This window comes from Dryobates pubescens, chromosome 2, assembly GCF_014839835.1.
Source record: "Dryobates pubescens isolate bDryPub1 chromosome 2, bDryPub1.pri, whole genome shotgun sequence".
NCBI classification, from domain to species: Eukaryota; Metazoa; Chordata; class Aves; order Piciformes; family Picidae; genus Dryobates; species Dryobates pubescens.
In genome coordinates this window covers 18,112,260-18,125,455 of record NC_071613.1, presented here as the reverse complement: position 1 = coordinate 18,125,455, position 13,196 = coordinate 18,112,260, and the positions used below count along the sequence as shown (strand labels likewise).

The 13,196-nt window shown below is 45.7% G+C and overlaps 1 protein-coding gene across 3 annotated transcripts in view; it reads right to left on the bottom strand.

Annotated features, from left to right (window-relative positions):
* MYO1B (myosin IB) overlaps window positions 1-13,196 on the bottom strand; it is a 147,216-nt gene that overhangs the window by 76,455 nt on the left and 57,565 nt on the right. For all 3 annotated transcript variants that reach the window (XM_054171309.1, XM_054171315.1, XM_054171324.1), the window contains exon 4: window positions 894-988. In XM_054171309.1, coding sequence (XP_054027284.1) covers window positions 894-988 — 95 coding nt within the window. The remainder of the gene's footprint in view (window positions 1-893; window positions 989-13,196) is intronic.

Here is a 13,196-nt window from a genome sequence, read left to right as displayed (position 1 = left end):
CCAGAGGAGAGCCACAAAGATGATCAGAGGGCTGGAGAACCTCCCCTAAGGGGACAGGATGCAAGAGTTGGGGATGTTCAGCCTGGAGAAAAGGCAGCTCTAGGAATACCTTAGAGCAGCTTTCCAGTACCTGAAAGGGACTACAAGAAAGGGAGGGAGGGACTTTTTACAAGGGTTTGTAGTGATAGGATGAAAGGGAATGGATTGAAGCTTGAGGAGGGCAGATTTAGACTGGAGACTAGATATAAATTATTTACAGTGAGGGTGGTGAGACACTGGAAGAGATTCCCCAGGGAGGTGGTGGATGCTCCCTTCATGGAGGTGTTCAAGGCCAGGTTGGATGAGGCCTTGAGCAACCTGGTCTGGTGGAAGGTGTTTCTCAGGCATAGCTGAAATTGCCTTGAAAATGACTACTCATTTTTAAACTGGATTGGTAGAAATCCAGTGAGGATTGCATAATAATTAAAACCCATAATCCAGCACCATCCTCTTCACTCCTGCCCTTCAGCTCTTGATCAGCATTGAGAAGATCCCCTCTCAGGCTACTCTTCTCCAGACTTAGCAGCCCCAGGCCTCTCAGCCTTTTCTCCTCACAGAGACGCTTCAGTCCCCTCAGCATCTTTGTAGCCTCTATTGGACTCTCTCCAGTAGTTCCCTGTCTCTCTTGAACATTAGCATGACTTTACATGCTGATGAGGATACTCCATTAACATGCAATATGACTGCACTATGGTGACAGGGTGAGAACACACCAGTTTGTGTCAATTGACACCTACAGCACAAGCAGCCTGCCAGACACAGAAAGATGCCACTCTCTCTCCACTCTTACAGACTCCAGCACCATCTTGCAAAACTCTGAATGTTTCTGAATGAAGGCCAAAAGTGTTAATTACCTGTTTTCCCAGCTCCACTCTCTCCTGTAATAAGGATGCACTGGTCTTTGTCCTGGTCCCTTAAAGATCTGTATGCTTCATCTGACAGTGCAAAGCTGCAAAGAAAGAGGGATTCAGCTGAGAACAGATAAAACAAATATCAACAATAACAACTACCTGTCCTTCTCATTCAGGTAGGAGAAAAAAAACAATACCAAAATATAAAAGAGAGGCTCAAAGCACTTCCAAGTCCTAGTGTTCTGAAGTGGCAAAAGATTTGACTTTTCAGACTATAAAACCCACAGAAACCACAGGGATGCTTTTTGTTAGTGACTTATGTTGACTCTTTCCCAGAATAAGCAAATGCAATGTCTTTTCTAGAGATAGCAAGCTGAAAACAAATTCCCAACATTTCAGGGAAATGTAGATAGGGTTCTTCATTGACCAAAATGTTTTATTCCTCACTGAACAAAATGTTCTACTCCTCATTGAACAAAACATCAACACATCACCAGGACATGTTCTGATGCAGACATTTAATGGAAGAACAAATGGGAGAATCCTGAGCACTGGAAACACCATAAGGTGTGATTTTTACTCTGAAAAGAATGATGACAACACTAAATTGGGTGGGACTGTTGATCTGCTTGAGGGTAAGAAGGTTCTGCAGAGGGATCTGAACAGGCTGGATCAATGGGCCAAGATTCAACAAGGCCAAGAGCCAGGTCCTGCACTTTGGGTCACAACACCCCCATGTGAACACTAAAGTTTTGGGGCAGAGTGACTGGAAAGCTGCCTGCTGGAAAAGTACCTCAGGGTGCTGGTTGACAGCCAGCTGAACCTGAGTCAGCAGTGTGCCCAGGTGGCCAAAAAGGTCAAAAGCATCCTGGTCTGCATTGGCAATAGCATGGCCAGCAGGGCAGGGATCATCCCCCTGTTGTCAACACTGCTGAGGCCACACCTTTAATGCTGGGTTCAGTTTTGGGGTCCTCACCCCAAGAAAGACATGGAGGGGCTGAAGCATGTCCAGAGATGGGCAACAAAGCTGGGGAAGGGTCTGGAGAACAGGTCTGGAGACCTGGAGAGCAGTTGAAGGAACTGGGGTTTAGTCTGGAGAAGAGGAGGCAGTGGGGAGAGCTCCTCTCTCTCTACAACTTCCTGGAAAGAGGTTAGAGCAAGGTGGGTGCGAGTCTCTTCTCCCTAATAACAAGTGACAGGAAAAGAGGTCTCAGTTTGCAACAGGAGAGGTTTAGGGTGGATATTAGAAGAAACATCTTTACTGAAGGGGCTCTCAAACACTGGAGCAGGCTGCCCAGGGAGGATGGTTGATTCCCCATGCCTGGAGGTGTTTAAAAGAGGCAGAGATATGGTGCTGAGGAACATGGCTTAGCACCAGACTTGATAGAGTTAGAGAATGGTTGGACTTATGATTTTATAAGGTTGTTTTCCAACCAAAGTGGTTTTTTGATTCTCAGAAATATCAGCAGCTGGTAATATATTGAGAATTTTAAACATCTGAGCGCATCTCCTGCCAGGGCAGGCTGAGTGAGCTGGGATTGTTTAGCCTGCAAAAGAGAAGGCTCTGGGGAGACTTAATAGCAACCTTCCAGTACCTAAAGAGGGCCTACAAAAAAGCTGCAGAAGGACTGTTTCCAAAGGCCTGCAGTGACAGGACAAGGGGCAATGGTTTGAAATTAGAGGAGATTTAGACTGGATGTCTAAAGTTCTTCACCATGAGGATGACAGAACACTGCAACAGGTTGCTCAGGGAGGGAGTTGAGGCCAGGCTCAATAAGGGTCTGAGCAACCTGATCTAGTGGAGGATGTCCCTGCTGACTGCAGAGGAGTTGGACTAGATGAGGTCCCTTCCAACACAAATCATCCTATGATTCCATGTTTTTACAGGGAATAAACATCCATTCAACAAACCACTGCATTCCTCAGACCATCCATTCGACAGATTCTTGCAGCTAGTGAAATATTTAAGTGTTTGCATGTACCTGGAAGTGAACCGTCTTTCTTATTTGCAGTAAACAAACCATGCATGAAAGAGAGACACAAACTCCCAGGTGAATACAAAATCCATAATCACTGCAGGTTCAGTGCCTCTTTCAGATACTTAATTCTTTCTTCTGTGACAGTGCAGGAGCTTTGCATTCAGCTGCTAACAACAAAGAGATCACAAATTTTTTTTGAACAGCCGAGCCACACAGTGCTTTCCCAGGCAGTCACAGCCCTTTTAGAGCAAAGCAAGCTCTTTGTCATGAAACTAATAAGGGGTAGCAGCAACATACAATACAAGCAGTGACAGCCATGCACAGCCTTTTCTAGAGGCTCCTATTGCTTCAGCTTGAAAGGTTCAAATACTAAACCTATGTGTATTCAAATTAGTTCACATCTATTTATTTTTTGCTATCACTGTCCCTTAGCTCAGGCAGCTCTTCTTGCTGGTGTCTCTGCCTTAAAAATGTTATGGAGAGGGTGTCATATTGTCCCAAATTCAATCATCACATCTGTATGCAACCCTATTTATACTTCCTCATCAGTACTAGACTCATCTCATATTTGCTTATTTGGTTTCATCACGCTAACAGCTCAGCCATCCTGCAAGAGACCAGCATACCAAGCGAGTGCTATTCTGAAAAGGCTGGAAAACGGATAAATTAAACACCTTATGGTTCGTTTGATAGGACGTAATCCTATCTTTCCCTCCCTCCCCAGTTCCTGTGATGTTTATGTCATTGACTCCCCCCTATTTATGCCTCTCTTGTCTTCTTTTCTCTGGCAGCACATCTGCCTGTCTTGCTGCAAGATCAACCCAGGACTCGGTCTCTCTCACAGCTTTTGTCACCAACTCACATTGTCTGAGGCGCTAACCATAGAATCACAGATTCATTTTGGTTGGAAAAGACCTTTAAGATCATTGAGTCCACCCAGTATCTAACTCTACCATAACTGGTGCTAAACCAGGTCCCTCAGCACCACATCTCTGCCTCTTTTAAACACCTCCAAAGATGGGGATTCAACCATCTCCCTGATAAGCCTGTTCCAGTTTTTCAGAACCTTTAAGTAAAGAAGTTTCTTCTGATATGCAAACCAAACCTCCCCTGGTGCAACCTAGGTGCAACCTGGTGCTTCCTCTCACCACTAAACCAGAGTCTTCCTCCCAGCATGGCTGGTTGGGCTGTCCACTTCACAATCACCATCAAAGGTCATTAGTTCCTTTTGATACACACACTGCACCTGAATCAAGACTGATCTCTTAAAACTCTTGAGACTGCTATGCTGCTGGAAGCATTTGAACTCAGTAGTTCAGCTAGAGCTGAAAACGTGTTTACGAGAAATTAGCAGACTGTAATCTATTTAGCATTGCAACCAAGTCCATCTGTGATGTGTCCAACATGCTGGAGAACTAACAAAATAAAATATTCTGCTGCTGCTGCTGTGAGACCATGACACAATTTCTGGCATCCACTTTACTGTCCGGAATCCAAACTACAGTAGCAATAACACTTTACCAGACTCTTTCACAGGACATATTTAGGAAGTGAATAATATTTGTTGAACACTGCTGCAGATATACTTGTAAAGTGAAGAGTACAACACACGGCACTCACAACATCTTATTCCAGCACAGATTACATTCCTTTTGCAAGGCAAAACCCCACAGTAGTAGGACAAATAGGAACGAAATAAAACTGCACTGAGCATTCACAGAATCCCCACAGCATAGTGGGGACTGAAAGGAACCTCTGGAGATCATCTAGTCCAACATCCCTGCTAAAGCAGGGTTACCTGGAGTCTCAATATCTAGGTGGGTTTGGAATGTCTCCAGAGAAGGAGAATCCACAACCTCTCTGGGCAGTCTGCTCCAGGGCTTCAGCACCCTCACAGGAAAGGAGTTTTCCCTTATGTTTAGATGGAGCTTCCTGCGCTCCTGTTTGTGCCCATTGCCTCTTGTCCTATCAATAGGCACCACTGAAAAGAATCTGGTCCCATCACCCTGCCCTTTAGAAGCTGATCAGCATTTATTCATGGGCCATGGGAGAGAGTGTTAATATCAAGGCTGTGGTTTCCATGGGTTTGATTCCAAATCCAGCTTTCAGCAGGAAGATAAGATTGAAAATGTTGTTCAATCTTACTGACTGGATGGCTCATTCTGTGCCTGATGTCCTACAAACAATCTCTGCCACCAACACCTAGCATTTCACTGCTGAAACAACTTTCTAGGCAGTAGACTCACACCAGAAAATGAAGTCAGCAACAAGCACAGAGAAGGTATTCTGTCTATTGATGTACTGAGTTTGGACTTAATCAGCTTAGCAACCATTCACAGAATGGTTTGGAAAGGACCTCCAAAGGTCAGCTAGTCCTGTCTCCCTGCAGTCAGCAGGGATATCCTCCACTACAGCAGGCTGCTCACAGCCTTGTTGAGCCTGACCTTACATATCCCCAGGCATGGGGCCTCAACTACCTCCCAGGATAACCTGTTCCAGTGTCTCCCCACCCTCACCATAAAGAACTTCTTGCTAATCTGCAGTTTAAATCTGTCCTCATCAAGCTTCAATCCATTCCCTTTCATCCTATTACTACAAACCCTTGTAAAAAGTCCCTTCTTGGCTTTCTTGTAAGCCCCCTTTCAGGTACTGGAAGGCCACTATAAGGTCTCCCCAGAACTTTCTTTTCTTCAGGCTGAACAGCCCCAACTCTCTCAGCCTGTCCCCACAGGGGAGGTTCTCCAGCCCTCTCACCATCTTTGTGGCCTCCTCTGGACCTGCTCCAGCAGCTCCATGTCCTTCTTATGCTGTGGGCACCAGAACCGGATGCAGTACTTCAGGTGGGGTCTCATGAGAAGGGAGCAGATGGGTGGAATTACCTCTCTTACCCTGCTGCTCACAATGAATGCAGCCCAGGACATGGCTGCCTTCTGAGCTGCCAGTGACCATTCCTGGCTCATGCTGAGTTCTTCATCAACAAACACCCCCAAGTTCTTCTCCTCAAGACTGCTCTCAAGCCACTCCTCACTCAGCCTGTATTTGCATTTGGGATTGCCCCATCCTAAGTGTAGCACCTTGCACTTAGTCTTGCTGAACTTCATGAGGTTAGTTAAGGCCTACCTCTCCAGCATGTCCAAGTCCCTCTGGATGGCATCCCATTAAGAGGCTCAGCTGTGTCAAGTCATCATTTGCAGCTGTAGGTTTAAACCACATACCACTCCTTGAGACACCTCCCAATTACAGAGCCTAAGTAAGACTTGAGGCTAGCTGGTCATTTGCAAAGCAGTTATAAACCATGTGTTTCCAATCAGTTGCTGAGTGTGTCAGCAGCCTTGTTTACCATAACTTATAATAAAGTGTCCTCTGATTTTTAGTTTTTCATGAAAGACAAAGACATTCTCTTACCACAACACAGAGAAATATTCACTGGAGTTCTCTTTTAGCTGGGCCTTAAGTATAGAAGCAATTTGAAGTCCAAACACCACCCACACCTCACTCAGGAAAAAGACTTCTCTTTTTTTATAGCATGGCTTTTTTCAGCCACACTGCTCCAGATGGCCAGAGCTGTCACAAAGTCTTCACCCAAGAATTTTAACAAAAGGAAACAGCAAAGAGGCTTCCAAAGGGCATTTCCTAAGGGCTCTGGCTTTCGCACAACAGCACCTCTAACAAAATACTAAGGGGAGGAAGACACAGGAGCAAAGTTCCCACCCATTCACCCCAAAACAAGCATCAGCTGTTAGTGGTTTACTTGAAAAGCAAGACTGCACCAACAATTACACCAGGTGTAAAAAAGCACCTGTTGTTGTCACAAATTCAGCTCCTGAGAGCAGGTATTCTCCTACCTTTTTCCTTTAGGCTAAGATCACAAGCATCGGTATTTGCCAACTATTGATACTATTTTTTGCTATCATTTTCACTCTTCCTCTCATTCTCAATAATTAAAAGTGATTAGCTAGCACTATCTTAAACTCCCTCTGATTGCTTTTATCATGCTCTAATGCAGTCAAATCCCTTCATCCCACCTTCACTGATTGTTGCTTTGGTTCTGAGAGGCCCTAGTTAAAAACATTTATAACTTAACCTTGACTTGCAAATGCCATTAGCTACTTAAAAAAAGGGAGCTAAGCAAACCTCTCTTCTCAACCATGCCAATTCCTCATGAAGGGGGGTTCTGCAACCACTTCTTCTGCTCAACTGTGTTTAATGCACCTCAGGTGCCTTAAGATGAGTATGGCCAGCAGGTCTAGCAAGGTTCTCTTTCCCTCTTACTCTGGTGAGTCCACTTCTGGAGTACTGTGTCCCCTTCTGGATTCCCCAGTACAGGGTCCAGGCACAAATACAGGCTGGGTGCATAGTGGGTTGAGAGTAGCTCTGAAGAAAGAGACTTGGGTGTATGGATTGATGAGAAACTCACCATGAGCTGAGAGTGCCCTCACATAGTTCAGAAGGCAGCTGTGTCCTGGACTGCATCCAGAGGAGTGTGGCCAGCAGGGCAAGAGAGGGGATTCTGCCCCTTTACTCTGCTCTGATTAGATCCCACCTCGAACACTGTGTCCAGTTCTGGTGACCCCATCATAAGAAGGACACAGAATTGCTGGAGCAGGTCCAGAGGAGGGCCACAAAGATGATCCAAGGGCTGGAGCACCTCTGCTATGAGGACAGGTTGAGGGAGCTGGGGTTGTTCAGCCTGGAGAAGAGAAGGCTCTGGGGATACCTTACAGCTGCCTTCCAACACCTGAAGGGAGCCTACAGGAAGGCCGGACAGGGACTTTTTATAAGGATGTCTAGCAACAGGACAAGGGGGAATGGTTTTAAGCTGAGGGAGAATAGGTTCAGACTGGATCTTAGAAAGAAGTTCTGCAGTACAAGGGTGGTGAGACTCTGGAATAGGCTGCCCAGGGAGGTTGTGGATGCCTTCTGTCTGAGGTTGTTCAAGGCCAGGCTGGATGAGGCCTTGAGCAGCCAAGTCTAGTTGAGAGGCATCCCTGCCCATGCTGGGGAGGTTGGAGTAGATGACCTCCATGGTCCCTTCCAACACAGACCTTTCTATGAAGAAGGACAGGGATATACTAGAGAATGTCCAACAGAGGCTATGAGGATGATTAAAGGACTGGAAAATTTTTCTTAGGAGGAAAAGCTGAGAGACCTGGGGCTGTTTAGTCTGGAAATGACTGAGAGGGTATCTTACAAATATTTCTAAATATCTGAGGGGTGGGTGTCAAGAAGATGGTGCTACTCTCTTCAGTGGCATCCTGTGATAGGACAAGTGGCAATGGATACAACCTGGGACACAGGAAGTCCCACCCTAACATGAGGAAAAACTTCTTTGCTATGATGGTGACAAGAGACCTAGAGCAGGCTGCCTAGAAAGGCTGTGGAGTATCCTTCTCTGCAGTCTTTCAAGACCCATCTGGAAGCATTCCTGTGTAGCCTGCCCTACGTGACCCTGCTTTGGCAGGGGACTTGGACTCCATGATCTCTGGAGGTGCCTTCCTATGCTTACCACTATCTGATTCTCTGATTCTAAACTCATTGGCAGGATACTCAAAGTAAGTGCCTGTTACAGAGTTAGGTAATGTAGAGCTAGATAATGGGCAGACTCAATGAACTTAGAGGTTTTTTCCAACTGCAGTGATTCTGTGAAAGGCTGTATACCATACCAGACTAAAAGTACAGCAATAAAAGATAAACTGTATCTATATTTAAAAAGTAAATCTACCATCAAATGCAATTTCTATTTTTTTTCAAGTTTAATCAAGAGCATAACTTAAATTCCTTCTTTCCTGCATGCACAAAAGTGCTCTGTAACAGGGCAACAAACAAATTATTTCCTCCTCTCATAACAGAGTGAGAAAAACATCCAAATCACAGTTTGTTTGGGTATACAAATTCCTAATAACCTGAGCTGGGAACAGTGGAAGCACATTTTCTGAAGTGCTCTAAGGTTTTACATAGTAAATCATCACTACTTGCTCTATATGTTCCCCCCTGCCTGCCCTCCCTGCCCCCCACCCCTTCCCCCTGCTGAAGCTCAGCGGAAAATTCACCTCTGAGGAAGAACAACCCTCAGAGGTTATTTATAATACCAGCTTAGAGTCCAGAATCATTTCATCTAATTGCCCTAAGGATAAAAAGTGTACTCCCATTTTCCATCATTACAAGCCATCTCATGTTCAGTACTTTGACACACTTGAAGAGAAAAGGTTGATTAGCCTGCCGTGGGAGTGAATAAAGTAACAGCTAAATGGATGGAGCATCAGGCAGCAAAGACCTTCCCAGGCAAGCAGCTGCTCTTTGAAAAGTGCCAATTGGGAAGAAAATAAACCCATTTTAAACACAGGGATAAAGAGATGGGCTGAGGCAGATGGAAAAAGGCTTTCCCCCTATTGATATTCTCCCAATTCTGTTTTCCTGGTGAGCAGAGCAACTGTTTTATCAACAGTACTGTGTGGTTAACAGGCACAGCACAAGGGTACCTCCTGCCTATGCTTCCCCACTTTGTTATTCCTGTTAGCAACGTGATGTTAGTGGATGCAGAATAAAGCCCAAAGCTGTGCAAATCAGCCTACTTGAACTGTAAGAAGCAGCCATAATTAAGGAAGGAAAGGTAGAGAGGGGAAGTGAGGGAAAAGAGAACAAAGTCACTCTTGATGTTCAAGAGTAAACCACTTGAAAACACAGCCTAACACGAAGCTGGTGAGGGGTTTGGAACACATGCCCTGTGAGGAAAGACTGAGGGAGCTGGGGTTGCTTAGCCTGGAGAGAAGGAGCCTCAGGGGTGACTTTATCACTCTCTACAACTACCTGAAGGGAGGTTGTAGACAGATGGATGATGGTCTCTTCTCCCAGACAGCCAGTATCAGAACAAGAGGACACAGTCTCAGGCTGCACCAGGGGAGGTCTAGGTTGGATGTTAGGAAGAAGTTCTATACAGAGAGAGTGATTGCCCATTGGAATGGGCTGCCTGGGGAGGTGGTGGAGTCGCCGTCATTGGAGGTGTTCAGGAGGAGACTTGATGGGGTGCTTGGTGCCATGGGTTAGTTGTTTAGGTGGTGTTGGATTGGTTGATGGGTTGGACGCGATGATCTTGAAGGTCTCTTCCAACCTGGTTTATTCTGTGTATTCTATGTACTAAGCCAGAGAGCTTTCAGTGTCAGGAGACTGGGAATATAATATACCTTCTGATGAGCACAGATACTTTGCAGGTTTAGCAGCAGCCAGTATGCTGAGGTCTGGACAAAAAGAAGAAAATGTTCTTGCTTCATCTTGAGAAAGACAAGATTTAAAGATTTCAGACATGCCCAATGGACTGTGCCTCAAAAATCTCCCTACAGAGAGGGCCAGCCAGTGTTTGTTCCCCATATATTGTGTGTGCACAACCTCACACCACAGCCCAGTCTGGCCCAGATCCCTTTCCCTCTCATTTCCACTCCAAGTGAGTGGGAAGATTTGTCAGTTTTGATCACTTCCTTTTTACTGACAAACAGTCAAAGAAGAAAAAAAAAAAAAAGGTGATTTTGGGAAAACCAACAGTGGCCTTTTCCTCAGTCAAAAACACAGCCTAGGATTTTCTGCCTATTTCAACAACATCCAAGACATCTTCTTACAAGGGTTTGTAGTGATAGGACAAGAGGGAATGGACTGAAGCTTCAGGAGGGCAGATTTAGACTGGAGATTAGGAAGAAAGTCTTTACAGTGAGGGTGGGGAGTGTGGTGGTGGGAGAAGGCCCAGCTCCCCCACAAAGAAAGAAACCATGGTCACAGGGAGACACTGGAACAGGATGCCTGGGGAGATTGTGAATGCCCCCTCCCTGGAGGTGTTCAAGCCCAGGATGGATGAGGCCTTGAGCAACCTGCTCTAGTGGAAGGTGTTCCTGCCCTTGGCAGGGGGGTTGCAACTAGATGATCTTGAAGGTCCCTTCCAGCCCAAACCATTCTGTGAATCTCTTTAGAGCTGCCCATTAGCATGATGGAAAACAAGAGATGCCTTTCACCAGGAGCCTGCAACCCAGTTGTTGCATTGTTTTCCTTCAACCTAGAGAAGACTGGATCTCCGAAGATGAGGATGATGGTGCCACTTTCTACTCAGGCTACAAAATAAACCCTCCCTCTAAACTTCAGTAAACACTTAGCAAGTCCAGGAAGCATGTCCACATCACATTCAACAGCTCAGCCCTCTATGCTGGCACAGGTCCAAGGCTGAGTCCTCCAAAGCATGGTGGCAGATCAGAACAGCAGATAAAGCTTTGGTGCTGCAGATAAACAAACCCAACAGGTCTATCTTCTGCCCTGGTAATGTGTTAACCATGGAAAGTCCACTGGGGCATAGCAAATTGAACTGAAGTGGACCAGTGCCAGCTGTACACACCATAAACACCTGCAGCTGCAGTCAAACAACAGGTACAACTCGTGACTTGGTTTGCCTAAGGAAGGGAATTAAAATAGTGAACTCCTTTATTTAGAGCAGCCAAACTATGTATATGCATAAACCAAGGGAGGGGAGAAGCAAATCACCATCTCTTCACAAGAGCAGCTTGGCTTGGATTCCCTCCTTGACTAGTCCCATTCCCTAGAATGACATCAGCCACATAACCATCACCTCCTCAACTGTGGGTCTAACAGGAGTGGGTAACTCTCACTTCCAAGGCATAGCATTAACCAGGTGAGTTTGTAACCAAGAGAAAGGCACTTCTGCATATAAAAATGTTAATTTTACTGGGCCATGACATCCTTGAAGGGAAGTACAGGAAGTGTTTTCTATCTTCTTATGGAAAACCATATTTAATTAAATGTAGTTTATTTCCTAAGATAAATCAGCACTTGCAGGCCTGACTTAATGACCACCTAAACCAGCCAACTCCTTCCACTCAATGGTTTTACCACAAAAGAACATGCTGAGTCTTTTTGCTAGCCACATTCTGTGTCATAAGCTCCATGAAAAACTATGCTCCATGGAAAACATGGACTTGAGGGGTGGACCATTGGCTCACTGACTGCACTCAGAGAGTTGTGGTCAACAGCTCAATGTCCAAATGGAGACCAGTGATAAGTGGCGTCTCTCAGGGGTCAGTACTGGGACCAGTGCTGTTTAACATCTTTGTCAGTGACACGGACAGTGTGATTGAAGCACCCTCAGCAAGTATGCAGATGACACCAAAGACTGTGGTGTGGTTGACACTCTGAAAGAAAGGGGAGGGATTTGGACAGACTTGAGAGGTGGGCCCAAGCCAAGTGCAAGGTCCTGCACCTGGGTTGGGGCAATGCCAAGCACAAATACAGGCTGGGTATGGAGTGGCTTGAGAGTAGTCTTGAGGAGAAGGACCTGGGGGTGTCAGTTGATGAAGAACTCAACATGAGCCAGCAATGGTCACTGGCAGCCCAGAAGGCAGCTGTGAGCTGGGCTGCATCCAAAGCAGTGTGACCAGCAGGACAAGGGAGGTGATTCTGCCACTCTGCTCTAGTGCAACCCCACCTAGAATACTGCATCCAGTTCTGGTGCCCCCAGCATAAGAGGGACATGGAACTACTGGAGCGGATCCAGAGGAAGGCCATGAAGATGATGAGAGAGCTGGAGAACCTCCCCTGTGGGGACAGGCTGTGAGAGTTGGGGCTGTTCATACTGGAGAAGGCTCAGGGGAGACCTTGAAGATCATCTAGTTCCAATGCCATGCCAGGGTCAAGCCTCTTCTTCAGTGGCTGGCATCCAAGGAAAACTCTGCCCCTTCTGCCTTCAATCCCAATCGATGAGTTCCTGAATCCAGTTCCCTTCTGCAGCTTAACCCAGTCTGGGACATCTGCCACAGCATCAGTGGTGACAATGACATCATTGCCATTAAGAGGGTTTGGTTTGCTATTAGTTTTATATATATTTGTGTATATTTTATGTTGTTATTTCCATCAAAGCTGTTTAGTTGTTTTGGTTTTTTACCCCACCCCATCAGTCTCTCTTCCTTATTCCCTTTCTTGGGGAAGGCAGAGGGGATCATAGAGATCATCTGTCACTTGTCTAATGGCCAGACCAGCCCTAATCCTTGACAAAAGGAAACTGTCTGTACAAGAGAAATGCAGATTTGAACTAATTTACTGAAATTACCACAATTAAGCTGTCTTTGTAGTCAGACCTTTGTTTGTAAACCCCAGTCCCAGCTCTTTTCACTGTGCTAGACAGTAAATATTGACTGTGAACTTCCTGCTTCATAACATGAAAGAAGTTTATCTTTAATAACCCAAATTACATTACCCATGATGTACTCTGAGTCAAAAAAAATTGGAGCCTTTTGCATGCAGTTGCCTATAAAAAGAGATTGAATGGAAAACATTCTGC